Source organism: Callithrix jacchus, chromosome 22 (genome assembly GCF_049354715.1).
Source record: "Callithrix jacchus isolate 240 chromosome 22, calJac240_pri, whole genome shotgun sequence".
NCBI lineage: Eukaryota > Metazoa > Chordata > Mammalia > Primates > Cebidae > Callithrix > Callithrix jacchus.
Window position 1 is genome coordinate 37122097 of NC_133523.1, and position 22046 is coordinate 37144142.

Here is a 22046-nt window from a genome sequence, read left to right on the forward strand (position 1 = left end):
GGAGGAGGTTAAAGCAAGACCCCCTGCCCAAGTGGGGAGAGCTGGGGGCCAGGGGAGAAGGGGACACATGGTAGGGACACATTCTGTTGAGCACAACGCTAAAAATTCTGTACATCCTTTGGATGAAGCTACTGAATATTTGGTGTAAGGTTGTTCAGGCCCTTTCTCTTTCACCTTTCAGAAAAGAACATTTGGCGGGTGGTGCTGAGCCCCAGCCCATCTGCCTAGACTGTGCCCTGTCTTTGCTGGCCCAGGGCTGGGGGCCAGGACTAGGAAGCTGGCATCTTCTCTTTTTCCTTCTGTAGCCCCCACTGGGGGAGGCAGGGTTGGGGGTTGGCCCCACAGCCAGGGCTTGGTGGCAATGAGGTCTGACCTGCTGGAGGCTTCTCCGCCCCTGGCTGGGGTTCTTATTTGGTGTCATAGCAGTGAGGGTGTGAGCACACTGAGGTCTGGCTCGAGACTGGTTTTTTGGTTTGTTTGATTTTGTGGGTTTTTTTTTTTGGTTTTGTTTTGTTTTGTTTTTCACCTCTGGTTCCTTTGGGGCAGCTGGTTTCTGTTGTGATTATTTTTGGTTTTCTCTTTTGTTGGTTAGTTAGTTTCTTTCCTTTTTTTTTTTTTTTGGTTGGTTGGTTTTTTTGGTCTTTCCTCCCTTGTCACTCCTGCTCCGAGGACCCTCTGTGTCCCCACCACTGGCCTCCTTACCCTCTTCCCAGGCAAGAGACCAAGGCGGGGGTCAGAGGAGTGGGAGGGGAGGCATGGCTGGCCCTCACTCAGGTTTGGACCCTGCCTCGGGCCCCCCTGGGCCTCCAGGGGTCTGTGCTGCTGCCTCGCTGCAAGTGGAGGAGGAGGAGGATGAGGATGAAGATGATGAGGAGGAGAGGCCAGGAGACTTGCTGGAGATGGAGGCTGCCACGGCCGCAGCCGCTGCTGAGACCAGGCCCACGCCAGGTGGGGTGCTGAGCAGGGGCAGCCCAGCATGGTTCAAGAAGAGCGGCGAGGTCACCAGGCCAGGGCTCCCCGGGGCGGCGCCGGCTGCCCCCAGCACCAGGTTCCCGCTGCCATCAAGGCTGGTAAGGGGCAGGGTTCCACCAGAGGCCAGGGCTGGTGGGGAGAGAGAGAGGCTGGGCTGGGGGCACGCCGGGCCAGGGGAGACCTTTGCCTTCCAGCATCCTGCCCAGAGTGCCCCCCATCTCCTCATCGGTCCCACTGACCCCCATCAGCACCCCTCACACCTTCCCCAAAGGTGAGATGGGTATGAAGAGGCGAGCAATGCAGTGAGCAGGGGCATGATGGCATGGCTGGAGCAGCAATGGCAGGGCTTGAGGCCCCAGAGGATAGGGCTGGTGACAATGGGAGTGACATGAGGCAGCACGCACCTTGGATAGTGGCCAAAGGGTTGTTGCTCATGAGGGCTGGACTCAGCCCAGAGCTCAACCCCACCATTGTGCTTCTGCAAGAGGCAAAGCAGAGGCATTAGCAGGGGCAGGGACCTGACAGCATAAATGGGGTGCAGCTCCCCACCCCAGAAGTAGCAGCGACCCTGCTTCTCCCCCACAGCCTCCCACCTGCACCCACTTACCCCGTGCTGGGGTTCAGGCCCGACAAGCTGATAGCTGAGTGGCTGCCTTGAGGGCTGGGGTTTGTGCTGTTGGTTGTGGCCGGGGGTGGGGGAGTGACAGAGGGGATGGAATTGAGGGGGGGCACAGCCCCGCCCCCACCCCCACCCCCTCCAGCTGTCCGGCTGGGGTGGAGCGTCCCCACAGCTGAGGATAAGGTAGTAACTGCCAGAAAGAGACAAAGAGATGAGGTCTTCAGCTTCCACTAATTGCCCACTGAGGAACCTGAGTTTAATTCCTATTTGTCCCCCCGCACAGCTCACGAAGCATCTCCTCAGTCAAAACAGCCTTAGACCTCCCTGCTCTCTCTTCCCAAAGCCATTTCCCTGTGCCTCTGCCATGGTGACCCCTATCTTAACAATGGAAGTCAGAACAGCTGCTTCCTGCTAAGCCCTGGCACTCTGCGCTCCCCGCCCTGAACCACTTTTATACTGACTAGAAACGGGGTGCCCAGGAGACAAAGTCCTATGGCTCTCTAGGGGCCGGGGAGGGGCAAGGGGTGTCAGGCATGTTGCCACAGCTGAGGGATAGGCAACCTGGCAGGGGCTGAGGGCCCAGATTCAGCCAGACTGCTGGGGTAGAAACTCCTGGTTTTCTGTTGTCCTAGGGGTGCCCCTGGGGGGATTGCCTTAACCTCTCTGAACTTCAGATCCCTTATCTGGAAAATGGGGATAAAAGAACCTATCTCATAAAATGAATTTGAGAATTAAGTCAGTCAGTGCAGTTTAGAAAAAGCTCAGTACAGTGCCAGGCAAGCACTTACTGCTTTATAAATCTCCACTTACTATTTCCTGGCCTGGGGAAGGGCAATATGTTGTTTGTTATGCTAAATATATATTTTAGATGAAATCTCACTCTGTTGCCTAGGCTAGAGTAAGGTGGTATGATCTCAGCCTACTGCAACATCCTCCTCCCAGGTTCAAGCAATTCACCTGCCTCGTCTTCCTGAGTAGCTGGGACTACAGACACAAGGCACCACACCGGCTCATTTTTGTATTTTTAGTAGAGACAGGGTTTCCCATGTTGGCCAGGCTAGTCTTGAACTCCTGACCTCAGGTGATCCACCTGCCTCGGCCTCCCAAAGTGCTGGGATTATAGGCATGAGCCACCGCACCCGGCCAATTTTATATTACTCATATATAGTGTATAACCATATATATAAACCTGCTGTGTCCCAGGAAGAGGAAGGAGAACTCTGGGTACAAGAGTATGTCTGTATGCACACGTGTGTGTGTATACGTATACACACATACATACACTCTTGCATGCATGTATTTATATCTTTTGTATTACACATTCATAATAATTTTATAAAAACTGAGGCTCAGAAAGGTAAAGCAAGCTCTTGAGTTCACATAGCTTATGAATAACAGAGGCCAGGCACAAAACCCAAGTGCCTCACCTTTTACCATGCTCGTGCTTTTCTCATATGAAATTGTGAAGCAGATTAAAGCTGAGTTGCTCCTGCAGAGGAGGGGTGAGTCCTGCCCTCTTCCCACTGTCTCTCCCATTCACCCACCCACACTCCCCTGGCCCAGTCTTGATACCCAGAGCCACTTGGAAACCTCAGGCTGCAGCCTGTGCCTCATCCTCCCAGTCCCCCCTCACCACCTTCTGCCCTCCCTGACCTGTTGTGCTCAGACCGCTGGAAGCTTGGGACAATGGTAAGGTCCCCGCACCCCCTTGGGGTGTGACCTGGGGAGAGAGGAAAGGAGGTATGGTTAGGCCACTGTCTGCGGGCAGCCCCCGTGATGCTTCCTGCAGGACCCCACTCCTCTGTGTCAGGATGGGGGCAGGGGGTTTTGGCACAATGCTGTGTTTGTATTATTCCATGTGCCTTCTTCACACTTGCCCTAGCTGATCCTGAACCACAAGCAGGAATGGCTAATTCTCCATTGAAAGCACTCCCCACCTCTCTTCTGACACCACCCTGTCTGGCTAGTCTCTGCAGGGCTTCATCCTGTCTGAAGTGACTGCACCGTAAGAGTGGCTGCTGTACATGCTCTTGCTACTGTTGGTTCAGCAAAACTAAAACTCAGGACGAGCAAACACCACTCTTTTACCAGTGGGGTTGGCAAGTGATGCAGGAGAGCCTGTTCAAAGTGACCCAGGCAAGGAAAGAGCAGGTCTAAAGTGTGAGGCTAAATGGATGCATATCTTTGCATCAGGGTGTTGGGATGTCATATTACTTGATTTTCTGGGACCATTCACCAGCTTCCTTCTTGGCCACTGCACCTCCAGTCTCACCTTTGCATCAGCCCCAAAAACCTCACAAATGTAACCCTATCCTTCCCCAGCTCAAAACCCCTCCTTACCTCCACACTACCCATGGTTCAAGTTCCAGCTGTTCACTGTAAAACTTGGGGTACGTGCCCCCACCCCTTCCCCAACCTCATTCATATGAACTACAGCAACAACCATACTAAATTTGCACTGGAGTTCCTCAGATTGGGCTGGGCACACCCTGGCTTCTAGGCCTTAGTGCACACTCGTCCTGGAAGGCTCTTCGCTTTCTCGTGGCTGGCTAACTCTCCCTTGTCCTTTAGAACTCAGTTCAGACAGTGCCTCCTTCATACCACTGGGGGGCGGGGGCTCCTCTCTGAAGCATGACAGCCCTTTCCAGGAATGGAAATAAAGGGATGGGATAAAGGATGTCCCAGCTGTGTCTGACACCAAGTGGGCCTGTGTGCAGCTGTGGACTTGAGAGGACACCCATGGGTGTAACAGTGTCCCTGAATGGCAAATAAGTGCCTCTCCCTGCCTCTGTGTGGTTGTGAGACTGTGTGTTTCAACCTGGACCACATCCCTGGACATATATCCCTCCCTGTGTGGCTATGGCACTGTGATAACTCTGTGTCTGGCTATGCAGGTGTGTATCTAGGGGTGCTTGTATCCCCCATATAAGACCATAGTTCCCTGGAAAGTGTGTCCTTGTGTGACTGTGCCTGTCTACATGATGGCCTGTCCCCAAGAGTGGCTCTCTTTGCCTCTGTTCTAGGTTCTGTGGACAACCAGGTAGGGTGGGCCTCACAGAGGTGCCTGTGGAGCTCTGTGGTCTCCCACCCCCTAGACGGGCTCTTAGTACCATATGGGGGCTGTAGCTGGCCGGCTTCCCTGGGCTGGGCAGCATGGGGGCCGCACTGCAGGGGTTGATGCGTTTCTCCTTCTGGCGCCGGTTGCAGAACCAGACGCGGATCACTTCCTTCTCCATGTGCAGCTGCTCGGCGATCAGCAGGATCTCCTCTGAGGTAGGCTTCTGGTTCTGCAGGCAGAGGGCTCATTAGCCTGGGGCCCACTGCCCACCACCCCTCAGGTGAGGGCCACCCAGGACGGGGGGGCCTCACCGCTAGAAAACTCTTCTCTAAGGCGAAGCGGACGTTTGTCTCAATGCTGGTCCTCTTCTTGCGTCTACGGCCGGGCAGCCCGTCGAAACCCAGACTGGGGCTGCTCAGTTGGTTGGGGCTGGGCAGGCTTGAGTCCACAGACATAGTCTCTGTGCCCCGGGGGATATGTGAGCATGAGAGGGTGCCTCCCATGGCCACCGGCTGCTGCCCGCCCCCCACACGAGAGCCCCAGCCTAGTCCCACCTGCGTCGTTGAGCCACTTCTCCAAGAGGGGCTTGAGTTTGCACATGTTCTTGAAGCTCAGGTTGAGGGCCTCAAAGCGGGAAATGGTCGTCTGGCTAAAGTCGTTGCCGTAGAGCTTGCCCATGGCCAGGCCCACATCACCCTAAGCCAGTGGGGCGGGTAAGGGGCGGAGGTCAGGGCGGGGCCTTTCGGCACTGGGCCCACTGCGCCCACTGACTCGCCACGCTCCTTGCGGCATCCATCAACTAGCCACGCCCCCACACCCACTGTCCAGCCTGCAAGGTGACTCCAGACCTGTGTGAAGCCCAGCTTGATGCGGCGTTGCTTGAAGGTGCGGGCGAACTGCTCCAGCTCCTCCAGATCACTGGGCTCCTCGGGGTGGGATGGTGGCTCTAAGCATTTGGGGGGCTGCGGATGCGAGAGGTGCGGGTCGGGCAGCGTAGGGCGGGTCACGGCCTGGTGGGGTTGTTGGCAGGTGGGTGGGATGCAGGGCAGAGGACCAGGACGGGGCTCAGAGATGGGTGCACATCCCTCCCTCCTCACCCCTGCATTCCATCCTCCGCCTGCAGACTTCCCTCCACCTTCTTCCACATGCACTGTCAATCCCTTTAAAGGTCCGACTCTGCTGCCCTACATGGGTTTCCTCATTGCTTGGGATTCTGCATTGTCCCTTCACGCCTGGGAACTCCCAGAAGGAGCCGCCAGCTTTTTGTGCCAGGGCTCTTTCCCTGGAGCCGAAGGCAGTGGTTCACAGTCATCTCAACCAGGGAATCAAGGACTGGCCCTGCCACCAAATCATTGCTTAGCCCAGGCCTCACTTTTCCCCTGTGCAGGATGGGTACAATCACTGCTGCTCTGTCTACCCAATGAGGCTGTTGAGAGAATGAGGTTAAAAATGAGTAGGTTGGCCGGGCACAGTGGCTCAAGCCTGTAATCCCAGCACTTTGGGAGGCCGAGGCGGGTGGATCACGAGGTCAAGAGATCGAGACCATCCTAGTCAACATGGTGAAACCCCATCTCTACTAAAAATACAAAAAATTAGCTGGGCATGGTGGCACGTGCCTGTAATCCCAGCTACTCAGGAGGCTGAGGCAGGAGAACTGCCTGAACCCAGAAGGCGGAAGTTGCGGTGAGCCGAGATCGTGCCATTGCACTCCAGCCTGGGTAACAAGAGCGAAACTCCATCTCAAAAAATAAAAAAAAGAGTAGGTCGTGCAAATCCATGGATTGTACAACACCAAGAGTGAACCCTAATGTCAACTATGAACTTTGGGTAATAGTGATGTGTCATTGTAGGTTCATCATTTGTTACACTTGTCCCACTCTGGTGAGGGATGTAGATAATGCGGGAAGCTGTGCCTATGTAGAGAGATATATGGGATATCTCTGTATCTTCTACTCAGTTTTGCTGTGAATCTAAAACTGCTCTTAAGGAATTAAGTCCTAAGAAATGAGTAAACTGCAAATAAACTGAAAATTTTTTTAAAATGGACTGAGAGGGCAATTAGGGAGATTTACAAAAAAGCAACAGCTCTATCTGGGATGCTTCACTGCCCTAAAAATAAGAGATCTGAAGCAGGTGGTGGTTGTAGGGATGTCTTGTCACCCAGGTCCTTGATCCATTATTCTCCAAAATGCTGGGGCCAGATGGTTAGGACTTTTTCTGTTTTGTTTTTTTAGATGGAGTTTCACTCCTGTTGCCCAAGCTGGGGTGCAATTATGTGATCTCGGCTCACTGCAACCTCTGCCTCCTGGGTTCAAGCAATTCTTCTGCCTCAGCCTTCTAAGTAGCTGGGATTACAGGCATTGCCACCATGCCCAGCTAATTTTGTATTTTTAGTAGAGACAGGGTTTATCCATGTTGGTCAGGCTGGTCTCAAACTCCTGACCTCAGGTGATCTGCCCACCTCAGCCTCCCAAAGTGCTGAGATTACAGGTGGTTAAGCCACTGCGCCCAGCCTTTTCTTTTCTTTTCTTTTTAAAATTGTATAAATTTAAGGCCAGCCTTAAGCCAGGTGCAGTGGCTCATGCCTGTAATCCCAGTACTTTTGGAAGCCAAGGTGGGAGGATTGCCTGAGCACAGGAATTTGAGACCATCCTGGGCAACATAGCAAAACCCTATCTCTACAAAAATTTTAAGAATTAGCTGAGCATGTGGGGCATGCCTGTAATACTAGCTACTCAGGAGGGCTGGGGACCGCTTCGCTTGAGCCCAGGAGGCCGAGGCTGCAGTAAGCTGTGATTGTACCACTGCACTCCAGGCTGGGTGACAGAGTGAGACCCTGTCTCAAACAAGAACAAAAAAACAAAAAAAAATTTAAGGGGTACAAGTGCAATTTTGTTACACAAATGTATCATGTAGTGATGAAGCCTGGGCTTTTAGTATATCCATCACCCAAACAGTGTACATTGTACCCATTAAGTAATTTCTCATCATCCACCCACTCTCACCCCTCTCAGGTTTTGTTGTTTTACAGAACAGGTCTCGCTCTGTTGCCCAGACTGGCCTCAAACTCCTGGGCTCAAGTGATCCTCTTGCCTCAGGTTCACACGTAGCTGAGACTATAGGCATGCACCACTGTGCTTGTTTCAGTTTTCAGAAATCCTACATAGGTAGCCAGGAGTGGTAGCTCATGCCTGAAATCCCAGCACTTTAGGAGGCTGAGGCAGGTGGATCACCTGAAGTCAGGAGTTCGAGACCAGCCTGGCCAACATGGTGAAACCTGTCTCTGCTAAAAATACAAAACTTAGCTGGGAATGGTGGCACATGCCTGTAATCCCAATGTCATAGGAAGCTAAGGCAGGAGAATCACTTGAACCCATAAGGTGGCGGCTGCAGTGAGCCGAGATTAAGTCACTGGACTACAACCTGGGTAACATAGCGAGACTCCATCTCAAGAAAAAGAAAGAAAGAAAAAAAGAAAACCTATATAGGATGTATATCATAGATAATGTGGCCTGCCTCCCACCCACACCAGAATCAAAGATGCTACTCCATAATCAGATACATTAGTTAACAGTTTTGCAGTAGCAAAAATGCCACACCAAGGGGGACAAAGAAAAGTCATATACTGCCTTATGTCATGGCAGAACAGATTTTGCAGCCAAATGAGTTCTCATTCCAATGGTGTAAGAACAACTTGACTTTCAGGGCGTTTGGGATTTCAGAACTGCAGCTAAGACCTGTATTAGTCTCTAATCTTTTCAGTCAGTCCTTCTTAAACAGTTCACATATATTTTTTTAAAGGGCTATAAAAAATAGGTAGAAAAAACTTTGAAATTCATAAAAGGTAGTGAAAATTATTATTAAAGTCTAGAATTCAGGCAGCAAACTGAAAGGCCTTTGGGTCCAGGCGCCAAGGTGGCCTAGAGAGCTGACCCCCTCTAAGGGGCCTTTGCTCCTGCCAGTGGCCAGGGAAACTGCTCACTGCACCAAGCCACCTCATAGACACAGGTACAGTCTTGCCAGATCTTTTGGTTTATCAAGAGGAGCTGGAAATCTGGTGCTTTCTGGGAATTTAATTGACAATGGCTAAATAAAACACACCTGTGGGCCTTGTTTTCAGTCTCTAGTCTCAGAAGTGGATGTGAAGTATCACCTAACGAATCCGTTGTTCAGAAAACCCTCCACTGCAGTGCTGGAAAAGGCCCGAGGCATTTGTAACCTAAAGGCTCACAACCCCCTGCAATTTTGCGTGTTTTTGCACATGAGCATTTTGGGGGAATAGGGATCAGATCTAAATCTTTCATCATATTCTCAAAGAAGCCCATATATCTGAAAGGGTTAAGAACCACTCATCTGGGCCACTTCCCCTCATTCTATAGAGGAAGAGGCTGACCCAGACAGGGTGAGAGGCTTGCCTGAGGTCTCATAGCAAATCACTGGCAGAGTGTGGCTAGGTCAACTGGAGAGGTGACTCTCACCCCCGACCCTTGTTTACCCAGCTTTCATCAGGCTTGCTGCTGGCCTGGCCTGGTCCAGTCAGTGGACAGTCTTACCTGTGTGGGAAGCCCGGCCCGGGGCTGGGAGGTCAGAAGAGCTCCCTGGGTTTGTTGAGGTAGCTGGAATAGATTTGGTGTCGGTAGCAGGCCTGGAGAGACAAGGGGAAATGCACAGGGTGAGGGGAGGGGAAAGTGAGGAAGTTCTGTGGAGGTGTCAGGGAGGCCATCTGGGGTAGGGACCTTACCTGGCTGGCTCTGCTGGGCCTGCGGCAGCAGGAACTGAGCAGGTGGCTGGAGGTGGTGGCCTGGCACAAGCACCAGCTGCTGGAGCTGGAGGAGCTGCTGTATGTCCTGGCAGGGAGGGGGATGGACAGAAAGACAGCCTGAGTCCCAGTCGGGTTCCATCCTCTCTGCATCACCTGAACCCTGAGGGACTAAAATCAGGAAGCTGCTCCACATGGCAATCTGGCACTGGGCAGTGAGGGATGCCACCCAGTCTCTGAACAGCATCCCTGAGCAAAAGCAGGTTTTTCTCTGCTGTGGGGTACCAGAGGGTCCCAAATAGGCAGTCCTGGGAGGGCTCACTCTTTATTTACCTTTCTTTTTTGATGAAGTATTTGCCTTATCTTAACATTTCCACAGAACAAATAGAATCACTTAAAAATATAAGCCAGGCCAGGTGCAGTGACTCATGCCTGTAATCCCTGCACTTTGGGAGGCCAAGGTGGGCAGATCACCTGAGGCCAGGAGTTTAAGACCAGCCTCGCCAACATGGTGAAACCTCGTCTCTACTAAAAATACAAAATTAGCTGGGTGTAGTGGTGCATGGCTGTAGTCCCAGCTACTCTGGAGGCTGAGGCTGGAGAATTGCTTGAACCCGGGAGGCAGAGGTTGCAGTGAGCTGAGATCACATCCCTGCACTCCAACCTGGGTGACAGAGTGAGACTCTGTCTCAAAACAATAAATAAATAATAGGCCAGGCACGGTGGCTCAGGCTTGTAATCTCAGCATTTTAGAAGGCCGAGGCAGGCAGATCATCTGAGGTCGGGAGTTCGAGACCAACATGGAGAAACCCTGTCGGTATTAAAAATAAAAAATTACCCCGGCTTCATGGCACAGGCCTGTAATCTCAGCTACTTGGGAGGCTGAGGCAGAGAATTACTTGAACCTGGGAGGCAGAGGTTGCAGTGAGCTGAGACTGCACCAGTGCACTCCAGCCTGGGCAACATGAGCAAAACTCCATCTCAAAAAATAACAAATAAATAAATAAAAACAAATAAATAAAATTGTAAACCAGACCAGGTATTTCCTCCTTTAAAAACATTCCCAAGGCAAATGATACCATGTCTGGAATTAGCTTTAAAATACTCCAGCAAATAGTATAAATTAGTAAAACCACTTTGGGAAGCTCTTCAGCACTGTTATAGGTTGCACTATGTCTCCCCCCGCTACTTCCTGCCACCCCCAAAAAAGATACATTGGAATCCTAACCCCCAGAACCTCAGAGATTAACCTTATTTGGAGATAGGGTCTTTGGTAGATCAAGTTAAAATGAGGTAATTAGGGTGGGCTCTAATCCTATATGACTGATGTCTTAATAAAAAAGGGAAATTTGGACATAGACAAGGATAAAGGGAAGATGATGTGGAGAGACACAGGGAAAAGACAGTAAGCAACAAGCCAAGGAGAGAGGCCTGGAACAGATCTCTCCATCACGGCCCTCAGAAGACACAGATTCTTCCCTCACTGCTGACACCGTAATTTCTGACTTCCAGCCTCCAGAACTGTGAGGCAATACATTTCTCTCAAGTCACCCAATTTGTGGTTCTTTGTTTTGGCAGCCATAGCAAACTAATACAGGTGCTATCTAAGAAAGCTGAATATATACCTCCCTTATAACCCAGCAACTCCACCCCTGCATATAACCCACCATAAATGTGTACGTGTTTACCACAAGACATGTACCACAATGTTCACGTGGACCATTTGAAATATGCAGGATTTGAAGATAGCTCAAGTGCCCTCAACAGAATAGGTAAAGAAACTGCTTCAATGGAAGCCACAGCAATGAGAATGAGCAGTCCACAAGTCACAGTTACATGCTACAACATAGACTTCCCAAACATAATCAGTGAGAGAGCTAGTCTTGACAGAGAACAACCCGTACAATTCTAATGGTTGAAGTTTGGGGAGACAAGACTGAAAAGGGACACCAGGAAGCTTCTGGGGACAGGCCACATTGTTTCTAGATCTGGGTGCCAGTTCCATGGGAGTGCTCATAGCCGTATACCTATGATTTGTACACTTTTATATATTTATTATATTTTAATATAAATATGTTTTAAGAGTTGGGTGGGGAGGTGCAAAAAAATATGTTTTAAGACAGGGCCAGACACAGTCGTGTGTGCCTATAATCTCAGCACCATGGGTGGTTGAGGCAGGAGGACTGCTTGAGGCCAAGAGTTCAATACCAGCAACACAGTGAGACCCCCCATCTCAAAAAAAAAAAAAAATCCTTGTTTGCATAGCAGTGAGTAAAAAATAAAGTAAAATAAAGGGAAAAAAGCAGGATGAGGTAGGGAAAGAGGGAGAGGAAAAACATCCAATCCTCCCCCAACAAAAAAATGAAGAGTTTAGATGAATCCTATTTGCCAGTAGGACTGGCAAAATGTTGGTATCTATTGAGCTTGGTGAAGAGTATGTGGGGTTCTTGACAACATTCTCTCTACTTTTATGTTTAAACATTTCCAAAAGAAAAAGCAAAACCGCCTTACAGATACAGTCCAATGGCTTCTCATAGCTTTCAACAATGCAAACAAAACCCCTCACCTTCCTACAGGTCCATTTATACTGAGGCCTATGCTCATCTTCCTGCTCATCTCCCACCGCCCTCTCCCACCCTGGCTATGCTCCAGCCATTCAGCCCTTTTTCTGTTTGTTTTTTTTTTTTTTTTTCAAATGCACCAAGCTTGTTCCTGCCTCAGGGCCTTTACACATGCTGTTCCCTCTACTGGGCAGTTCTACTTCTGACAGTTATGCCTGGGTCCTAACACAAAGTCACCCTCTCAGAGGTGCCCTCTTTGACCATCCAGTGTTTATCAGCCCGCCTCCTGGCTTCCCTTTATCAGCCCATTTCATCTCCCTCACAAGGCTTATCACCATCTCTAGGCATTGCTCTTCCTGTTTACCCATTCATGGCCGGCCCCTCTCATTGGAACGTCAGGACCATGAGAGCGTGATCTTGACTGTTTCAGTCACCACTGTATCCTGAGCACCTAGAGCAGCACCTGGCACCCAGCAGGTGTTCCATATAGATACATTAATAAACAAGACTGATGCTTTATCATTTACTTGGCAAATTTTATGTAGAGTTGAAACCTGTAATATGTTACTTACAGTTTTTTCCTTCTGGGAAATTGTGGGTATTGGCACATGCCCCTCAATTCTTCCCAATGCTATTACAATTTGATGTGCCAGGAAGTGAACAAACTGGGAAAATACATAAGCAATTCAACAGAAGGAGTTCATTTATTTAATATACAGTGATTTTGAAAGTAACTATATAATTAAAAAAAGAAGAAGAAAAATAACAATTACAAATCTGTATGAAAAAAACTGATAACCCGGTAGTAATGTGGGTGACAAGTCTGGAGAGTGTTCAGTGAAATAAATGTGAACAACTCTGGATAGAAATACACTGAGATTCACTTGCAATAAGATAAACACAACTGCAGTTGCACTGAGATATCATTTTTACCTCTCAGATCACCAAAGATAAAAATAGTGTGTAATATTACATTGGAGAGTGTGGGAAAACACACACACATTCTTGTACATGCTGGTGAGACGGTGATTTGGCAATGTCTATCAAAGTTACAACTGCACACGGCTTTCAACTCTGTCATTCCACTGCTAGAAATTTATCTATTCTCACACTTGTGCAAAATGACCTCTCTAGAAGGCTACTCCCAGCAGCAAGTGGCATTCTAGCAAAAGAGTAGAAGGTAGCTGAGCAGGCAGCAAGAGAGGGCAGCTTGAATGAATGAGAATAGAGCTCTACAGTGGAATACTATGCAGTTGTCAATAAGAATGGTGAGTCACTTTGTATCCTGATATGGAACAATCTTCAGGATGCCCTGCTGAGTGGAAAGCTCAAGAGGCAGAACAGAAGATATGATGATGCTACTGTTTTTGTGTTAAAAAAAAAAAAAAGTATATCTCGATATTTGCTTGGGTATGCATAGTTGATGCCTGGAAAACTAAACCAGAAGGCCACATTACAAATCCATCCATACCTCTGGGATTTGAAACACGTACCTGGTCTGAGTAAATAAAACATCCCAGTGTCCCACCCCCACCCACCCAAAGTCACTGCTGATCAACATCCCTGCTTTTCCAACCATTTGACAGCTCAAAGCCATTTCCTGAACCCCTGGGGGTGTCTCTACTTTTTCTGTGTATGGCAGTAGACTGGGTACTCCTGTGCTCCTGACCTTTCTCTTGCTGCTAATCATCTCAGAATCCAACTTAAGGGATTCTGAAGTCCTAGCACTCTATCCTGTGAAACCATGTCCATCCTGCCTTCCCTTTCCCAGCTACCCCAGCCCAATGACACCTCCGTGGTCACCTCCCTCCAGATGTAGATCAGCTGTGAAGCGGACAACACATATGCTTCAGGGCCCCAATTTAGTGAATGCTTTTTAAGGTCCCATACCTAATTTTGGTTTCAAACGTTGTTTTTTTCTTTCAAGGGACTCCAAGTTGCATAATCTTTCAGCCCCACAAAACGGGACCCACCTGCCTTGTGCTGCACGTCTCCCAAGGCAATGAGTATTTTTCCTCTGCTAGACTGAAACTCTAGCAGGCCAGAGGCATGTCTTATTCTTCCTGTATCCCTAACCCATATTGGAGCCTGGTAAGCCCCCATTAAATGCCCACTGAATTGAAGCTAATGAATAAGACCAGAAATCAAGTCTTATTATCAGCATTTTTCTGATTTCCTATAACCCATAACTTGTGGATTAAAGTGTCTGTTAACTCCTGTTCCTCCCTAGCATGACTCTGAGTGAAAATTCCCCTTTCCTCCAGAAGCCTAGAGAGGTATCTATAGGTTTCATTCTGAATCAGCAGAGAGAGGAAATAATGGGGAAAGTGCATCCCAGTTTGCAGAAGGTCTCATGGTGAGAAAGTCTGATGATAAATATTTAACCACTTCCCTGTCCAGTTTCTCAGACCAGAGACTTAGGGGTCAGCCTTGATCCCACCTTCCCTTCCTCTCATCCACCCAATCCATCTTCAAGTCCTCCCAGTTCCCTCTACATCTCTTCCTGTCCACAGTCACTGTCCTGGTCCAAACCACCATCCTTGTACCCCGGACCATCCACTTGCCCCAAGCAGCCAGAGAGGGGTCTAAAACAATAGATTTCTAAATTTTTTTGTGCCCTGAATTCTTCAGCATCTTAAGACAAAAACAAAAACAAAACAAACAAACAAACAAAACAAAACAAAAACTCTACAACCCTCTTCTCAAAGTTAAAAACACAAAACATAAGATATAAGATCTATCTTTCCTTCCTTCCTTCCTTTCTCTTTCTTCTCTCTCTCTCTCCCCTTCTTTTTTTTTTTTTTTTTGAGATGAGATGGAGTATCGCTCTTGTCACCCAGGCTGGAGTACAGAGTGTACAGTGACTCAATCTCAGCTTCTAGGTTCATGCGATTCTCCTACCTCAGCCTTCCAAGTAGCTAGGATTACAGGTGCACCCACCATGCCCAGCTAATTTTTATATTTTTAGTAGGGATGGGGTTTTACCACGTTGGCTAGGCTGGTCCCTAACTTCCGACCTCAGGTGATCCACCCACCTCATCCTCTCCAAGTGCTGGGGTTAAAGGTGTGAGCCACCACACCGAGCCAGATATATAGAATTTCAAATGAAATCGATCACATAGAATTACAGACATCATCACTAGGGACTCCAAAGGGAGGGAGAAGGGAAAGGGTTGAAAAACTTCCTACTGGGTACTATCAGGGTGACGGGAACAATTATGCCCCAAACCTCAGCATCTTGCAATATAAGCTTTGTAACATACCTGCACATATATCTCTGAATCTAAAATTAAAAAACTGGCTGGGCACAGTGGCTCATGCCTGTAATCTCAGCACTTTGGGAGGCTGAGATGGGAGAATCTTTTGAGCCGAGGAGTTTGAGACCAGCCTGGGTAAGATGGCAAGACCCTGTCTCTACAAGAAGAAGAAGAAAAGTTAGCTAGGCATGGTGGTGCATTCCTGTGGTCCCAGCTACTTGGGATGCTGAGGTAGGAGGATCCCTTGAACCCAGGAGTTTGAGGTGGCAGTGAGCTATGATAACACCATGGCACTGCGGCCTAGGCAACAAAGGGAGATACCCATCTCCGAAAAACAAAATAAAATAAAATAAAAATTAATTAAAATTTGGCAGGGTGTGGTGGCTCATTTCTGTAATCCCAGCACTTTGGGAGGCCAAGACAGGTAGATCACTTGAGGCCAGGAGTTTGAGAGAAGCCTGGCCAACATGGTAAAACCCTGTCTCTACCAAAAATACAGAAAAAAATAGTGTGGTGGTGGGTGCCTGTAGTTGCAGCTACTCAGGAGGCTGAGGAAGGAGAATCACTTGAACCCAGGAGGCAGAGGTTGCAGTGAGCTGAGATCGTGCCACTGCACTCCAGCTTGAGCAACAGAGTGAGGCTCTGTCTCAAAAAAATTAATTAATTACTTAATTAAAATTAAAAGAAAATATAGTCATCAAACATTTTTTGAGTTGTCGTATAATAATTTATAGTTTTCTTTCTTAGCACATTAAGTAACAAGATCCAGTAGTAGATCTGATGACTACTGTAATTTCAAAGCAATGATGAGTAAAAACAGTATTTTGAGAGATCTGCAACAACCATAAGAGAATCTGAAAATCTGCATTCTCTTGGTGACAAAGTCTGAGTATCGCTAATACTACTGTGGTCTGTTGTCTGTATTCATGACAGGGACGTGCTACAGTTTGGTCCGAAGACAGTAAAAACTGAGATGTAATTTTTTTCTCATCCGAGTTCGTGGACTCTGACTTCTATGCATAGACTCTTCTAGGGCTGGTCTGCGGACTCAGAGTCCCTGTTCTAAAATGTAAATCCAGCCACACAGCCTCCACTGACTTTCATCACACTTGTGGTACAATCCAGCTCTAAGCCATCTTGCCTCTCCTTCCTTGCCTCACATGACTCTCACTCCCTAACTCTGATCCAGCCCCACTGGTCTCCTTCCTGTTACTGAACCCACAAATAAGTCCCCACCTCAGTACCTTTGCTATACCCTTTCTAGATTTGCACAGAGCTAGTCCCTCCTCATTATTCAAGTCTCCATTAAATGCCACCTCCTCTTTGGAGAGGCCTTCTTTGGCTACACTCTGATGAAGTCTTCCTTTTCTTTCAACACTCTCTATTGCACTCTTTTCTTTCCTTCATAGCAATTATCTGCTTCCTGCCTGTCTCCCCAACTACAGCAGGTGTCAGCTCCATGAGGGTACAGATGTGTCTACCTCATTCCCCACTATATCCTCACCCAGAAAGGCTCTTGGGCATGGTGATGTTCACTAAATATTTGCTGACTAAAGGAATGAAAGAAGGGGAGAAAGACAGTGGGGAATGGTAGCTCACACCTGTAGTCCCAGCACTTTGGGAGGCTGAGGTAGGTGAATTGCTTGAGCCCAGGATTTCGAGACCAGCCAAGGCAACATGTAGTCCCAGCACTTTGGGAGGCTGAGGTAGGTGAATTGCTTGAGCCCAGGATTTCGAGACCAGCCAAGGCAACATGACGGGGTCTATACAAAAAATCCAGGCATGGTAGAATGTGCCTGTAGTCCCAGCTACTCGGGAGACTGAGGCAGGAGGATGGCCTGAGCCTGGGAGGTCGGGGCTGCAGTGAGCCATGGTCATGCCACTGTACTCCAGCCTGGGTAACACAGCAAGACCCTATCTTAAACCAAAACAAAGAAAAAAAAAAAAAGAAAGAAAGAGACAAGATAAGATTCTGGGTGAACAGAACAGTAAGCTGGCTCAGAACTGGGGTAAGCCGGTAGGAGGTGCCATTTCTCCATAATCTAGAGGTAGCATGGCCACCTGAAGCCACTTGGGGGCGTGTTACATCCAAGTCAGACAGTGGAGAAGTTACAGTAAGACAGGCCAGAGAAAAGACCCTGGCCACCATATTTCGTGCATCAGCTACTCTGTCCCTGAGCTTTGAGGAAGCCTAGCACAGAGGGCTAGCATGCCCATGAAAGCTAAGAAGGGATGGTAACGATTTTTGCTCGTTGCTGTATTTTGATCACCCTCCCAGTGCAGGAGCCTCATAGGTGATCAATGCATTTACAATGAATGAATGAGGTGAAACCTTAAGACAGATTGGCAGTACTCTGCCATAGCTGGGACTTTGGCCATGACTGGGGGCAGAAAGATTGATATGTGGATTATAGGATACTTGGGTGAACTGCCCACTTTCCCATCTGGGCTCAGTTCCACCTGGTGGGGGAAGAGAAAGCCATGACAATGAACTTGAGGACGCTGGGCCCCAGAGCCGGTGGTGGCTGCAATGACCCAGATGCTGCACCTCGCTCCAGTGCATAGGGCAGATGGCCCATCCCCCATGGCCTCTTGCACCCCCATTAGGGGCCACCACGCAAGCTCTGGCAGCCACCATGACATATCAGGGATGGCAAAGGAGTTGACATTCCTTTGCCATCCCTGATATGGCAAATTGTGACCAGTTCTGGACCTCCCCTCTCTAAGACAAGTCCAGAGTAGGGGAGAACAAGAAAGAGTTGGGTCTGGGAACTATGTAAACTATATCGTGATAGACTGTGTTCAAAATGAGGAGGGGAGGATGGATGGGGAAAAGGAAGATGGTCAACAAGCACAGAGTTTCAGTGAGATAACAGGAATCCATTCTGGTGTTCTATTGCACAGTGACTACTGTTAATAATGTACTGTATATTTCAAAACATCAAAGAGAGAGTTTTTTTGTTTATTTGTTTTGACTGGAGTACAGTGGCATGATCCTGGCTCACTGCAACCTCTGCCTCCTGGGTTTAAGCAATTCTCCTGCCTCAGCTTCCCGAGTAGCTGGGACTATAGGCACACACCACCATGCCCAGCTAATTTTTGTATATTTTAGTAGACAAGGGGTTTCACCATGTTGGCCAGGATGGTCTTGATCTCTTGAGCTTGTGATCCACCCGCCTTGGCCTTCCAAAGTGCTGGGATTACAGGCATGAGGTACCGCACCCGGCCTTGTTTTTGTTTTTTAAGAGACAGGGTCTTGTGCCGTCACCCAGGCTGGAGTGCAGTGCATGATTATAGCTCACTGCAGCCTTGAACTCCTGGGCTCAGGCCATCCTCTTGCTTCAGACTCCCGAGTAGCTGGGATTACAGTGAGCCACTGTGTCCGGAAAGGAGAGTACTTCAAAATGATTTCACCACGAAGAAATGACAAATATTTGAGGTGATAAATATGCTAATTAGCCTGCTTTGATCATTCCACAATATATACATGTATCAAAACATCATATTGTTCCCCATAAATATATACAATGATTATTTGTCAGTTAAACATAAAATAATAGCCAGGTGCAATGACTCATGCCTATAATCTCTGCACTTTGGGAGGCTGAGGTGGAAGGATCACTTGAGGCGAGAAGGTCAAGACCAGCCTGGGCAACATTGTGAAACCCTGTCTCCACCAAAAAATTTGTCTTTTTACTTATCCAGGTATTATGGTGCATGCCTGTAGTCTCAGCTACTTGGGAGCCTGAGGTGGGAGGAATGCTTCAGCCAGGAGGTCGAGGTTGCAGCGAGTTATGATGGTGCCACTGCACCTCAGGTTAGGCAATAGAGCAAGACTAAAAAAAAAATAAATAACTACATAAATTAAATAAAACTTAAAATTAAAATGAGGTCAGGCTTTCTGATACTCCAAGTAGTGTCAGTCTGTCTGGTGGAAGGACACTGCCTGGGAAGGCAGTGGGCGCCTGCCATGGAAGACATCTGGGTGAAAATTCCCACCTGGCAATAACAGTGACAAGAAAACACCTAACCCAGGGGAATTTAGACTAGTGGGGTGCAAGAGTCCCTTCCAGCTTAGAAACTTGGGGGTTTGAGCCTTGGCCCTCTCACCTGCTTCTTGCTGTGTGCCTGGGGGAAGCCACTTTCCCTCTGGGCCTCAGCCTCTTTAACTGTGTAAGATGATGATGTAAGGTGTCATAGAGAAATCTGGGCTTTGGAGCCCAGAAACCTGACTTTCCCTCACACCCTTCAGGCAGTTCCTTACCCTCTTTAAGTCTCAGTTTCCTTAGACGACACCACAATAAGTCTTACTTCATGGAGCTGTTAAAGCTGTTAAATTCAATGAGACAATATGCATAGAATGTTTAGCCTGATTCCTGTTCACTTAATTTGTCCTTCATAAATGGTAGTCATTATGACTGAGTCATTTCTCTCTCAGGGCCTCAGTTTTCTTATCTGTAAAATGGGGATAATAATGTCTAATTCTCCACTGGGTTGTTCTAAGGCCTGAGTAATATTATCTAGAAATCATTTCAGAAATTACAACATACCCCTCAAAGTGAGCATTTTCTACCATTGCCCACCTCATGTCACCACACTTGACAGTGAGCTCTTAAGGGTGGGAACCCAATCTGGCTGAGTCCTTCCTTCCATCTGTCCAGCCATCCTCCTTCCTTTCCTTTTTTTCTTTCTTTTTTTGGAGACAGGGTCTCACTCTGTCACCCAGGCTGGAGTGCCATGATGCAATCATAGCTCACTGCCACCTTGACCTCCCATGCTCAAGCGATCCTCCTGCCTCAGCCTCTCAAGTAGTGTGGGACTATGGGTATGCATCACCACACCTGGTTAATTGTTTCTTTTTTTGTAGAGATGGGGTCTCGCTATGTTGCCCAGGCTGGTCTTGAACTGGCCTCAAGCCATCCTCCTGCTTCGGCCTCCTAAAGTGTTGGAATTATAAACCTGAGCCACCGTGCCTGGCTAAGTTCATTCTCTTCCTGACAACTAGCAACTTCCAGCTCCTTCCCAGACACTCTGCTGAACTTCAGCCTCAAATATGTATCTGCTTATTTGGTGTCCCCATGTGGCTGATTTATAGACTCGTCAAACCCTAACATATCCAAAATGAAACTGCTGGCTCCCTACCACAGCCTTCCAAAACATCCTGTTCCTCCCGTCTTTCCCAACTCAGGAAACCATGTCATCACCACCCAGCTGCTGAAGCCAAAATCCTAGGAGTCATCCTTGACCTATACAATCAATACAAAATAGCAACCAGAACCCCCATCCTCACCCTCCTGGCTCAAGCCACCCTCATGTCCCATCTGTATGCCTTCAAGGACTTCCTACTGGGTTCTCATTTCTAATTCTATCCCCTGCAGTCCATTCTATGATTAGTACAGTCACTCCACTAGGGGAAGCTCTAAAGATGGAAGTGGGGTAGAGGAGGTGGCCATTCTCTAGTGTGGGTTCTTCTCTGGACCCCCAGCGGTTGGTCCTGTGACATGGAGCCCAAGAAGTTGTAGAGACTGGGGCAGAACACCACAAATGGAGAACCATTCGACAGGGAGAAAAAATGACTACATACGGACTTCATATCACATCACATGCTACCTTATGCTAAAATTCCAAGACAGATGGGCAACAGCAGATCCCAACCAAGGAACCAGTGGGAGTGACTGGCATGCCTGGGCCAGGCTCCTGGACTCCAAGGCCCTGTGTATGCACTGACCACACATCTCCAGGTGGGCAGCTTTGATTGGTACCCACTGCCCCTCCAACTTCTTCAAGCAACAGAACCCATCTCTTTGGGGGTTACACTTTCCTACTCTGAAATCATGAGGACCAGGTAGGGCTGACCTTACCTTCTCTGGGGTTGAGGGCAAGGACTCAAACCTAGCCAGGGGACATGTTTTTGTTTGTTTGTTTTTGAGACAGAGTCTTACTTTGTTGTCCAGGCTAGAGTGCAGTGGCACAATCTTGGTTCACTGCAGCTTCCACCTCCTGGGTTCAAGCAATTCTCTTGCCTCAGCCACCTGAGTAGCTAGGATTACACGTGCCTGCTACCATGCCCAGCTAATTTTTGTATTTTTAGTAGAGACAGGGTTTCCCCATGTTGGTAAGACTCGTCTTAAACTCCTGATCTCAAGTGATCCGCCCACCTCTGCCTCCCAGAGTGCTGGGATTTGTAATCCAGTGGCATGAGCCACTGCACCTGGCCCAGGGGATGCATTTTATTTCCCTGGGTAGGGTAGCTACAAGTCTGGAAATGCTGACACGCATTTTGCCTGCCCTGGAATGAAACAGGGAGACAGACCCATGGAGCTGGGCCTGGTATTTCAGGCCAGGCCTTTTCAGTTATCTGAGCCAAATACTCCTGAGTCTTGTTCAGCTACCTGGCCTTGAGCTTTGGCTCCTCCCTCCCAGCTCATCCTTCCCTATTTGTGCCTCCACAGCCGGCCTTGCTTTCTCACTTTGCACTTGGCATTCCCACGGCCTGGAAGCCCTTTCCCAGCAAACTCCTCCCCATATCCCTGAGTCTTTCTGAAAGCCTGGGTCCTGATTCCCTCAGACACACATCCATTTCTTTTCCCACATTTCATCACACTCAGTAGGTTTCTTTGGGAAACTTTCATTCGCTAGGTCCTTGCAGCCTAAAAGATTTTGTCAAGCTTTTTGCCATGGTCCTGTTAGGAAAATACCAATTTTCCCCCCTACTCTCCAATACAAAATGATGTTTTAACTGTTAATGTAAGTTTTCCACCAATGCCTACCCCTACCCCACACATTCTAAAATACTTCCCTGGAGAGATATCTTCCCTAC

At 48.5% G+C, this 22046-nt stretch overlaps 1 protein-coding gene across 19 annotated transcripts in view; it reads right to left on the bottom strand.

Annotated features, from left to right (window-relative positions):
• Nucleotides 1-447: 447 nt before the first annotated feature.
• The window catches only part of POU2F2 (POU class 2 homeobox 2), an 84011-nt gene continuing 62412 nt past the window's right edge, over nucleotides 448-22046 (bottom strand). For 8 of the 19 annotated variants that reach the window (XM_078359786.1, XM_078359782.1, XM_035284572.3 and 5 more), the window contains 10 exons: nucleotides 9391-9496; nucleotides 9203-9294; nucleotides 5498-5659; nucleotides 5204-5345; nucleotides 4961-5109; nucleotides 4702-4878; nucleotides 3245-3311; nucleotides 1580-1781; nucleotides 1377-1450; nucleotides 448-1101 (listed from right to left, as the gene is read on the bottom strand). In XM_078359786.1, the coding sequence (XP_078215912.1) occupies nucleotides 767-1101; nucleotides 1377-1450; nucleotides 1580-1781; nucleotides 3245-3311; nucleotides 4702-4878; nucleotides 4961-5109; nucleotides 5204-5345; nucleotides 5498-5659; nucleotides 9203-9294; nucleotides 9391-9496 (1506 nt within the window). In that variant the 3' untranslated portion in view covers nucleotides 448-766. The remainder of the gene's footprint in view (nucleotides 1102-1376; nucleotides 1451-1579; nucleotides 1782-3244; nucleotides 3312-4701; nucleotides 4879-4960; nucleotides 5110-5203; nucleotides 5346-5497; nucleotides 5660-9202; nucleotides 9295-9390; nucleotides 9497-22046) is intronic. The other 11 variants (XM_078359787.1, XM_078359784.1, XM_017967411.4 and 8 more) reach the window with 4 other exon arrangements.